The sequence below is a fragment of the Sturnus vulgaris genome, chromosome 8, assembly GCF_052056855.1.
Source record: "Sturnus vulgaris isolate bStuVul1 chromosome 8, bStuVul1.hap1, whole genome shotgun sequence".
Classification (NCBI taxonomy): domain Eukaryota; kingdom Metazoa; phylum Chordata; class Aves; order Passeriformes; family Sturnidae; genus Sturnus; species Sturnus vulgaris.
This window is the reverse complement of record NC_142250.1, coordinates 30,811,570-30,823,937: the sequence shown is the minus strand read 5'-3', so window position 1 is coordinate 30,823,937 and position 12,368 is coordinate 30,811,570. Positions and strand designations below refer to the sequence as shown.

The 12,368-nt window shown below is 38.8% G+C and overlaps 1 protein-coding gene across 3 annotated transcripts in view; it reads right to left on the bottom strand.

Moving 5' to 3' along the window:
- The window catches only part of ATRNL1 (attractin like 1), a 433,903-nt gene extending 421,806 nt beyond the window's left edge, over positions 1-12,097 (bottom strand). For all 3 annotated transcript variants that reach the window (XM_014872547.2, XM_088169374.1, XM_088169375.1), the window contains exon 1: positions 11,799-12,097. In XM_014872547.2, the coding sequence (XP_014728033.2) occupies positions 11,799-12,082 (284 nt within the window). In that variant the 5' untranslated portion in view covers positions 12,083-12,097. The remainder of the gene's footprint in view (positions 1-11,798) is intronic.
- Positions 12,098-12,368: the final 271 nt, after the last annotated feature.

Genomic DNA, 12,368 nt, shown 5'->3' with positions numbered 1-12,368 from the left:
CAAAGTAATTCTTAAAAGCAGAAACACACAGAACAGAGGCATCCTATCATTTAAACTACATGACCAGAATACATATACTTCCTGAGTTTGCATAATATGCTATCTTATAGTGCAACATCAATTCAGCCAGCCTCCTCAGTACTTCTGGTCTATTAAAAACAAATTAAAAAGGAAGAAAGGTCTTAACAGAGATTAAAACCCCAAAAGTTGCTACTACTTTAAAAACTGCAGATTTCTAAACACAGGATGCCTGAAAATTTCCTTTATCAAATAATGTAGTTTTGTTTTAAAAAGCATGCCTTCAAGTAGCCCCAGAAGAAGAGATATGATACACCTAAGTCTAGGCCTGCAATGGCATAATTATGAGAACAGAAAATAATACTTCTTCCACTAAAGATCATGTGTGACTATGCTCATACTCATCAGAATTAGCATATTTATTTTTGTCATTTTCCCAGCCTTGAAGCACAATAATTTATATACACACCCACTACATAAAGACAAAAAAAGGAAAGTTGTAGATTGGGAAGTTACAATATAAACTAGAATTCTGAGCTGGATCGTCACAGAACACCAGACTAAAGTTCAAATGTTGTACTTAAAAGTGAGAACTAAGATTAAGTGTGTCCTTCATCTGCTTTCATTAGCAGATGAAAATAAAAGGACACATTTATCAGTAAAACACATTTATCACTAAAAAATAGTGACTGAAGAGCTACAGGTAATGTGTGAAAAAGCACTGATCAACCACAGGGGGTTATATTTATAACAGGTAGGGCTTTAAGATCTTAAGATCTTTATTGAGCATGACCTCAAAACTCTCACAACAACTCAAAGGAAAAAGTCAGAGGGAAATGTTCTCAAATTCCATTTCAGTGTAGTATTGCAAGCTTTCATCATTCTAAGAGAAGCTAACATGGACTGGCTCTGCTTTTCAGTCCAATTTCTACTTACAAATGCAGCCAATTTAAATTGGAAAACCCTAATCTAACTTTTAAAGTAATATTCTGCATACATTCAGCTGTCTGTCACTTCAGAATTTTGTTAGAGAACAGATTTCTGAATGCCTACAAAACCCAAATACATAAGTACACTTCAAGGATGTATATAAAATTCAAAATAAGATAATCCAATGTCACTGTTTATGAACACCTTTTGTCAAGTTAATATAATAAGCTGTGGTTTGCTTGTCCCCTGCCTCCGCCCTCTTAAAAAAAAACACAAACCAGGGATCAGCTACAAACTCATCCCATCTTTCATGTGTGGGGTCCACCTTTTCAAGATAATTCTCTAAGTATCCATCAATCTCTAACCTATATTGGGCATTTCTACCTGCATTAACAGAGGTCCCCTATATACTTACTGAATGACATCCAGTATGTGCTTGAAACAGTCAGTGTCAAATACCAGCAGAAAACTCCTCAGTTATGAATAATATGTATATATCATATATATAAATAAGAAACTTCATATTCTCTCACATCCAATTATGCTACACAGTAGAAGTCTCTGAGAACACATAGAACTTCAAACTAAATTGTATAGTATATTTGCAGGCAAATAACCTGCACAAATATAAGACAGTTCAGTCTTCCCAAAATGAGAACAGACTTACAGAAAATTTTATTTATACCCAAGCTTCCATATCAATTCAGCCATTTGTTTGTTATTTTACCTTAGACAAGCACACAACTTCAGGTTTCCTACATGTAAAACAGCTCAAAAAAATAAGTGTCTGTTTCCCAAGGCCATTGTGACAAGCAGCTACCCAGAGCTTAAATGAGATATCCAGGTAGAGTATGATACATATGAGTGGAGCTAAGTCCTTCCTTGAATACAGATTGCCCTGTGAAAGCTAAAATAGTACAAGCACTTTAGAAGTTAAAAACTCCAGAAAAATTGTGCCATTTTTAGTTTAAAATAGATGCTTGCTCCTACAAAGTGCTACAGTACTAAAACCACCAGGGTGGTGAGGGGGAACAGGGTGTGGATTTTAAATACACATATTCTGATTTTAATACTTATATCAGCATTAGGTTTTAGAAAACATCTGCCAAAATATTTTCTAACAAAATTGTCTTAATATGATAGCACAGCTGTGCACACAAGTGCAAATCCGTGTGTTTTCAGAATCAGCCGTTTGTTTGTTCAGAATTTCTCATTTTTCAGGATTATCTTCCAGCTCCTGTCCAACGTTTTGGTTTCAGTTACCCATTGGAGAAGACTCATGACACAAACAAAACAGATCTGCCGATAATGGGAGAAGCACAACCACACCCAGCTTCATTAGAGCAGCTCTGAGATGCTTCCCATGAAACACTGACAGCTCATTTCCCTCTCCCCAGGCCTGCTTTGGGACACCCCGAATGTATCACACCAATATTTGATTAACTGGAGTCCCCCAAAGCATCCTCATCAACTGGGCTTGCACACAAACGTGACTGTGAGCTCTGTGTGTTTGGGTTTTATTTCTGAGAAACACATACCTTTATATACACACACTCTTACTCTATAGATTAAAAAAAAAAGGAACAATTAAGCAATTAAGGGTGCAAATTATCCTACAGTTGGATTCATCAGCATTTCAGTTTTACTAATAAAGCTGAAATTATCAAAATATTCCTTTATATAAATCAGAATGTATCCAAGTCTTCCTGAGTTTTGAAAGCTCAGATTAATTAACAAGAAAATTAAGCTCACCATATTTTAGTCACTTCTATCCATTATAAGAAGGAAAGTATTTTAAACTGCAGCATGAAAAGAAAGATTTTTCTGAGTAATTTATCTTTGTCCTAGGATTGTGGGTGGCAATCAATGAAGCCCATTTGTCTTCTTGTCCCATGGTTTGCTTACACCTTGAACAAAGTTTCTGCCAAGCTCACCAGAATATTTAAAGACATTACTAACTCCAGCTCTGCTCCCAGGCTTTGACCAAAATCACAGCTGCTCATATCATACTGCCACAACTGGTAACAGACAGAGCTAAAATCTGGTCCTTTTGTGACACTGCTGTTTGTTCTACAGTCCCAGTTCCTGAATCCCAGCAGTTACAGGACATATTCCACATGAACCATTTTTTCACAGAAGGCAAGTTACCAACAAGATAACAGAGAAGTGGCTGAAAACTCAAACACATGGGAACAAACAAAAATCTATGCATAAAAGTGCATGCCTATAATAAAAATCTACATTTAAAGGCATAATTCAGATTCACAATTCTGTAATAACATCAATGCCATCAACCTACTAATTAGGAATGTTTGAATCTTTGCTACTGGCAGAGGAATGCAATGACTAATCTAGAACACTGTATTCCTACAAGTGATACAGTAACTCTTCAAAATACCCATTAAGTACTGCACATTTTGCAGTATTTTGTTTGTAATATTTAACCCCGGGCTGGGGGTTAGGTCTTTGGGGTCTTACTTCTGAAACCAAATCTTATCACTGACAGCCAATGTACAATTTTTTCCAGTGAGTCTATAATATGAGACTATTATTCTGCAATAACACAGACTGCAAGGATTTGCTTTATCTGATCTAATGAGGAGGTGATTTTACCCATCTCTTTGAGATACACAGCATAGTTTGGACAACAGTACTTCATGCCCTAATATTTATCACATTCTAGGAACAAATGCAATCTCTAAAATTTTATCTAGTTTATTAGCTGTGCCTCATGGATCACCTCAAGTCTTTAAACTTACAGGAAGTGTTATTTCCTTTTTACAGATGAAACACTGAGGCACATAAATTATGGAAGAAATCCATAAGAAAATGTAGACATTGAGTGTGATCATTTTATGTGTCTGCATCCAATCTTTAAGTAATTCAATACTTGTTCTGTTGCCAGGTAATCCTAGAATACCCTGGATTCAAAACTCCCTGCCCAATTCAAGGTTATCAGATATATGCTGCTTAAAATTTTGAAATATTCTACAGCAAGCTTGTTTTTAAATACCACTAGCATGAACAGAGTAGATATTTTGCCATCAGAGATGGAAGCACCCATTTTCATCCTTAGCTAAGAAACATAAAAATACTGATTCAAACAGATCCTAGAATGCATTTTTTATAGATGAGTAATATAAGCTTTAAATTTTGGAAGATATTGTGTCATGGAATTAATTTATTTTAATGTTCTTGTATTAACAGAGTTTAAGATGTCTACCCTGGAATATTCTATAGCTGGTGGCTAAATTATTTTTAGAGATCTAAAAAATTGAAGTTTTTCCTCTCTGGAGCAAACTTCAAAGTCAAATGCAGGTCTTGCATCTTGGGAATGAACACTAAGTACCAAACTGTTGAGCTTAGTTCCACCAATTCTCAATAAGGTCTTGGCCCTCATGGAGCTCTGAAATCAATGCAATGCTTTGTCCACTCATTAGGTTTTTAATATTTAGAGGACAACCTACAAAACTGGTTTCAAAATTCCCACTGCTCACTCACCTCACATTAAAACACCTTTGCTTACAGTTTACTGGTTTTCTTTTAACTACTGTTAGCAGCTGCAATTCACTGGAGTGCCCATGTTTTCAGGTATCATCATCATTACTTATTTCTCCTTACTTGAACCTTGTAGCATGTTTTCCAAGCCTAGACTATACAGTTAAAAACAAATTTCATAGACAATGACAGATAATTACTCTTCAGTACCTCAGGAGTTTTCCAATGTATTTTTGTTGTCTATGTAGTAATGTTTCAAAATAAGGCCTTTTTTCACCAGCATTTGTTAGGATATATAGGAATATCCCAAGGGTAATCCTGTAATATCTCGTATTTACCTCCTACCTTTTCTGCCTACATTTCGATATAATTAAATCAATTTCTAGTGCAGTGTGATAGACTGAGTTCTCAAAAACTACTCATACTCATTTTAAAAAGATGATATGAACCATGGTAATGCCTTCCAAAATATGATCATCATGCCTTCCCCTTGATTAAAGGAACTAAGAGAAACACAGTGAGAGGCTATTTATTTGCCAAATTAAATTTAAAACATACTAAGTATTAAATGCTATAACCTGCACAGCTATTTATGTATCATTTATGGATAGACTTAAGCATGCATTCATATAACTGAGCTTTTTACACACCCATAGCAATGGCAACCTGCCTTTAATGCTGTCTGAAGGGCTGGCAGGATCATCAACCATCTGTTCCCACACTTCTCTGCCCAAGTATCAAACTGCTTAGCCTGCAAACAAACCAGGCTCCAGAATCCACGAGCCCTGCAAACAAACCAGGCTCCAGAATCCACGAGCCCTGCAAACAAACCAGGCTCCAGAATCCACGAGCCCCTTGCCAAGCCTGCATTCAGATTCACTCCTATGGACAGTCTCAGATTTACACAGAGGAAAGGACACTGTACATTTTTAACGATTTCCTGCTTTGGGGGAAGAGGGGTGTTTCTAAAAGGGAATAGCTCCATCCCAAACCCAAACGTGTTTGCAGCCCCACAATGACCTATCACTCCAACCAGGGGAGGATGTGTTCAGTTCACAGACTGGTTTGAGAAAAGCAGGGCCTCAGTACTGAGGATGCAGCAACTCCAAGAGGATTTGGAGGTAGAAAATCAGGGTCTGAGCTGCCAGCAGAGTGCTAAGCTGAGAAGCATTGGCTGCAGCTCCACAGCAAGACCCCAGGCAGCAGGGGAGAAGCTACTCTGCATTTACATTCCACCAGCATTACCAAAATCATCTAGTTCTGGCACCCACAGCTCAAGAACACTGATAAAATAGGGGAGGCTGTAAAGCAAGAGAGCAATCAAGGAGAGAAAAGTTTATGTTGAGACAACTCAAGGAACTTTCCATTCTCAGTGAGGAAAAGGTGACCACATCTCCACCTACACAGAGACCTCTCCTACTAAAAGTTTTACAATGAAGACCTGGTTCTAAACATGAGAAAACAGGGTACTTAAAGAGATAAAAAATAAGGTAGATTAGATCTGTGTATTAGCAATTCCCGAATTTGTTTTTCTCGTTTGTAGAACCCAGTGAGGATAACTAACCAATGAAAGGAGTTTGAAAGTCTATTAGGGGCTTGGAGTCAGTGGAGGTGTTATCAGACACTTACAGATGCTTTTTAAAACACATGTGCAACTCATACAGGAATGAATTCAGAGTTACCCTACAGCCTGCAAAAGGCAAGAGTAAATAATAAATAATAAATAAATAATAAATAATCAGAGTTCATTTCAGGTCTTCTCTATAAAACCCTTAAAAACCACTGAAATGGTTACTGATTAAATTGGTAGTGTTAGGACAGTGGCTGGACTCTGTGATTTTAAGGGTCTTTTCCAGCCTAAAAGATTTCATGTAGCTAGTAATAAGCAGGCAGAAAAATACATTACAATAAAATTAATGTTTTAAGTTTGCAAAAAGACTGCTTTCAAAAAGCACTTTCAAGTGCAGATTGCTTAGCTTAGGAGGCATTTAATATGATTTTATGGCTCATGTTTCTATATTGAAAACAAGATTTACAAAAAAACTTGTTCTTTAGAAATTCAAAGTATCTTTATATTATAAGCTATAATTGTATTTTAAAATTTTAATACAGACAGAGAATAAGCACATTAAAATAGTTTTTCAGAGCACTATAACTAAAATAACTTAAATAAAGACCACATTTAATAAGACTAAAATGATAATCACCGATGCTTTTCCAGAAGTTTAATTTTATTACCATTCACATGCTGAGTTGTAAAAAGGCAATTTGCAGGTGCAAAATCTCACACTCAATTGCACTGATGTCAATAAGAGTAATTATTTCTTGGATTAGATACAGGCCACTCTGAAGACAATGACAGTTTTGCTACTTATAGCATGACTCAGGGAATTTCACCCTGTAAAACAGAAGCTGCACTTCAATGGTAAAGTTGTTTTACATTAAAGTTCTGGAAAACTAAGTCTGGACCAATTCTAAAGTAACAATTTTTTGCCTCTATCCACACCTGCTGATGCTGCCAACTCCTTTAGATCAGCAGGAGCCTTATGCAAGTGAAGTAACTTGAGGAAACTGAGCTAGCTTAAAAAAAACTGGCTGGGAGGTGGAGAGATCTGTTCCTGTTGATACTTTTCAACTCTCAGCAGGAATATTAATGCTTACATAAGAATCAGCAAGATGCAATCAAAGAGAGGCGTGAAGGATAAAGTCATCCCCTTTCACAGCACTCTGAACTTCAACTGGCTGCAGCTAAAACTAACTTGTTTCCTTAAGATCTCTTCTTACACAACATTATCATTCATTTACAATCTGCAATTTAAGGACACACTCCTTGCATGAGTCATTCTGCAGACAGCAGAATTCAGAGTTTTAGATAGACATAAGGATTTTGCCTAGAATAACAAAATTTGATATCCTTCAAACATTTGAGTTGTGAATGCACTTGTACTTGGAAACTGTTTTGTCCTTGAAGAATGCAGAGTCTTTTATAGGAGGTCTAGAAATTAAGGAGAGCATGCAGGAGGTAATTTAGAAGTACAATAAGAACATCTGGAGGCAAGGTTTAATAATCAAACAGATTCATTTGCTCTTACTCCCTCCATAACAACTGCTAATCTAGGACTAGGTAAAGCAGATTAACTGAAGTGTAGGTCCTTTAAGAACCTGTCCTGTTCTGCTTCATTACACATCACGTTCATGGCTATCAAATAAATAATCATAAACATCTGAAGACACAACCTAATTTTTCAAAGGCAGCATATTACAGTGGGTATTTCTAGTCATTCAGGTACTCAAAAACTTTAGAGGAAGATAAATTCCATGCACAAAGTTTTCTTGAATGTTCTTCCACAAACGAGTGCAAAGCAGAGCTAGAGAAAGGGAAACTGTTTGCTCCAACCTTGAGGATTTTTTTCTTCTAAGAAATCATTCTATGAGTAGCAAAACTAATGGAACCTGTTTTCCTGCACTGCTGCATCTCAAGACTATTGACTTTGACATCTAACTACATAGGAGCTGTGACAGCAGTTTTCACTGCAGTTGGGCCATTCATAATGTTTGTGTCCCTGAATTCCCTGGAGTCTCATAACATAACTGATTTAGGCAGCCCTTCCCTCTCCCTTCTGCCCAAACTTGTATCATCATGAACAGTGTCACTGACCAACAAATTTAAAGGCACAGAAGAGGGGAAGAAAGAAAGGCATCACTTCTTTAATAAATCAATCTAGCAAAACAGAACTGTACACTGTCCTTTAATGCTTGTGGTTTAGTTTATATCTTGGGAATTGTGCTGCTTGAAGCTCCCTGCTATAAAAACAGAACCTGCTCACTCATTGGCTTTCCTATCTTTCACCTGGTAAAATTCCTTTCTCCTCTCTTTTTATGACAAAATTTCCCTTTTTTATTTTGTTTAAAAGAAAGGTTTTGCATTATTTCAGAGTAGAGGTGAAGGGATGGAAGGGAAAAGAAAGGTTGAAATATGAAAGTAAGTCAAAGTCAGAGCTGCATGCAGATATCCAATCTGGACAGAGAGTAAAATAATTTACCACCAGCCAGACATGAAGCCTAAATCTTTCTAAGTGACTGACATGATTGTGAATGCACTGCAGTAAGAATAGCATCATCTGCATTTTTATATGATTTACCACAGGCTTCACAATAACAAGAGGATATTCAAAACTTGGAAAGCAAGAGAAACAAAATGGCAAAATGGTGCTAGACAGTCTCTTGGCCTATTTTCCCTCCACATCCAGCCTTCTTTCATCCAGTGCAGAGCAACATTTGCAAAGCAGTTTACTTACTCAGTAGCTCTCCTACAAGGAAAAGGCAAGGTTACCATAGTATTGTCAATTAATTTTGACACCTGCTTACAAAGATTGATCAATTATTTTTGATATCTCTCTGCTAAGTTAGTTTCTCAGTTTAGAGATAAATAAAACAAAGCCAAAAATACTATATATCTCCCACCAAAGAATTAATGGTCTCAAGACACCCTCAGGCAGAATATTTCTCCTCTTGCCACAATGTTCCTGATACTTGCAAATGCAAGTCACTGATTCCCAGAGAGTAAAAACAACCATACCTCACTTACATGGAAAGAACCAAAGAACCTTTTATTTTCAAGTATTTTAAGCCTACCCCTAAAAATTTGGTTTTTTCTAATACTGTAGTGACAGGTTTTACACATGTCCAATTTAGGTCATTAAAAGTTCAATTTAAATCTTGGGTAACGGGACACAGCAGGCACTTCAAACAGCTGTGACTTGGAAACGCTGTAAATGTTTAGAGCAATACACAAGGTTCTATTAACATTTCTACAGATCGTGTCTACAACCTCTGAACTGGCTGTTAACGCAGCTCTAATAGCCGAACGCACTTTTCAGTCTTTGCCATTCTGAACGATCTTCATGACAACCCTTAATGACAGAAGCAGAAGTGATGTACACCCGACAGAACTTGTCAAACCACTGCAAAAGTCCTGCCGTGGCTACTTAAGGGTGAAGCACTAAGGATACTTCGCAGCCAAATGGAAACAAAACGCAAATGTTTAGCGGCAAAAAGACAAACCATCAGTTGCCACAGAGATCGGGAAGGTCTTCAGTCACCCAGACATCAGGCAGAGTAACATTCATTTTCCAGTTCTTCAGGTGGAAATACACGGAGCTCATCACCCATTCCACACCCACCTGAATTTTCAGGATTCAAAATACAACCGCTCCTAGCTGCTGCTTGCAGAAATGTAAGACATGTTTAACATATTTCACTCCATCCCCTACTCACAGGGCTTGAAAAGCTTTAAATCTCAGAATGCTTATTTTCAGTGCAGAGAATACTTTGCTTCCAAGAATAAAGATTAAAGATGAGCTGTCAAAGACAGTGCTATGAAAAGTATCTTCAGTAAAAAAAAAATAGGTCTCCAACAGCTTACTCCCGTGAGAAAAATCATAATGCAAGTGTCACTGTCATTTCTAAAGCTGAAAGCATGAAAAAAGATCGAGGAGTTAATGAGAAATCTATTCCTATTTCACCAAAACCCCTAACAGCACTTCAATTAAATACTGTGTTAACTCAGCTCAGAAGAACAGCCTTTCCAACATTCAGACAGAACTTCCTCTAGGTGGGGATGGATTATTAACTTTCTACCAAAAGGGAAAATGTAACCACTGCGCTTCCTCACTTGACAAACACAACCAAGGTAAAGAAACCTAGATGTTTTAAACGATAAGCAATATAATACCTGTGAGGACAGGATAACGGCCCAGTAACAACTCAGAAAATGTACTCATTCACAACAAGCTTTAAAATCGAAGAAATTACCATTTGCTTTGGTCCTGGCATTATTAGGGTCTGTTATGAGTGGCACCAAGACAAAGGATACAAGTGATCTCCTTGTAGCCCGGAAATAATAGCTCTGCAGATCCACATACACAAAGAGTCACCTTGGCCTCCCTCTCAACACGCTCTGAAATTAGCCCACTGCTCCACAGCAGGACAAACTCCAAACATCCAATACACACAGGCAACAAATGGCCAACTTTAAAACCTTATTATCAAGTTCACAGGCAAAAAAAAAAAAAAAAAAAAAAAAGTATCATATTTGCCTTGTATTAGCTTTATAGCTAGATTGTAATCTTACTGCTGCAATAGCCACCAAATTTCAGTGACTTGGCTCTTTCTCTGCACTGTGTACATCACTTCAGCCAACATGTCTGACTTCAACGACTCCTTAACTTCCCAGGCTAACAAGTTACTGGATTTACTTTTTGTTTATTTAGGAATGAGTTACCTTGTACTAAACGTTTAAAAGAGATGTGAATTATACAGCTCAATTTCAATACTCAAGAGAGAAAAACTGAATTTAAACACGATTTTAAAACAGACAGTTATTGGTATTTAACCTATAAAAAGTAGTTTCCCAAAGACAGAAATAACTTGGCTTCTCTAATAGTCTCACCAATGTATTGCTATTAGTTAGATATTAGAACATTTTCCAGCTATATATGTCAACGTACTTAATAAATGGAGCTCCTGCTTATAAGGGGTGTTTTACAGGGAATGAAATGAGATGTCCTGTCCAAGATTATATAGAGAAATAACCGCAAATAGTATTCTTCACAGGCAGTCTTTACACTGATACCAAAGGGGGCGGGAAGAAATTGACAGCCCTATAAATTAAGTCTTCTTTCCCACTCCATACAGAAAAGCAAGTGTCAGGGTACGCTTTCTTCTCACTGATCAATGACTCGGTATCACAGTGACTTTTAACAATGACAAGACCTTAACTAAGTACTCGTTTCTTTGCAAAAATTATGTTACTGTTCTGTATTTCCCACTCTCTCCTGCAAACCTTGCCACCAGGGATGTACATTTCACTCGGCTGCACTTGTGTTGTCCTGAATGAAACTGACCAATGCCCACTTAGCTCAAACAATTGAAAGAAAGGAAGACAGGAAGGAGCTAAACCTCTCGCTTTTCAGAAGGAAAAAGTCATTAAAATCCACTACTAATTTCTGCTCCCTGGGCAGCCCCATGAAGTGCACATGTCATTTGCATGACACTTCCAGAAGGGACAGCAGCGACACAGCTTTAGGCCGATTTCTCCCCGTCTCTCAGTTCCGTGAAGTGCAGCAGCCTATTTTCAGCGATAAGTCAGCCGGAGCTGAGTCCTGTGCTCTTAGGAGCTGGAGGAGCCTGTTTCACCCATAACTTCTGCCACATACTCCCACCACACACGAGCAAAATCATAGCAGACGCAAGCAAAACAAAATAAACAAAAACCAAACAAACAAAAAAAAAAAAAAAGGCAAGTGAAACTGACAGGAAAAAGACGAAAATCGCAATAAGCAGAGACTTACTTGAACCTGCCCTGGCAGTGTTGGCACTGGTCTCCCACCCAGCCCTGGTCGCAGACGCAGGTGGAGTTGACACAATGACCCGAGAAGCAGGAGATTTTGTCGCAGGACTTGGACTGGGACACCTGGGCATACAGGGCCAGGTAGAGGAAGCCGTAGAAGAGCAGCCAGCTGTTCACATCCAGGAGCGAGGCGAAGCAGCAGCAGCAGGCGGAGGGGAAAGGTCTGCAGGCGCCCGGGCCCGCGGGGGCAGCCCCCGCTCTCCGGCCGGCGCTGCCCAGGTCCATCTTGGCCGCGGGGGCCGCGGGCCGAGGCGCGGCTGGCGATGGCCGCTTCCCCTGAGGGGAGATAATCCAGCCAGGGAGATTCAAACCCCCCGCTTCCTCCTCGCCTTCCTCTCCTCCCTCCCGACCCCAGCGCTGCCTCCTCCGGCCCCTTCAGCCCTCCGCGCCCCGTCACTCCCGAGGGGAAGCCCGGCAGCGGCAGCCCTGAGCCATCCGCCCCTTCTCCTCGTCGTCCTCCTCAGGGCTCATCGCTCCCGTCTTCTTCCATGGAGGAGGAGAGCTGCCTCTT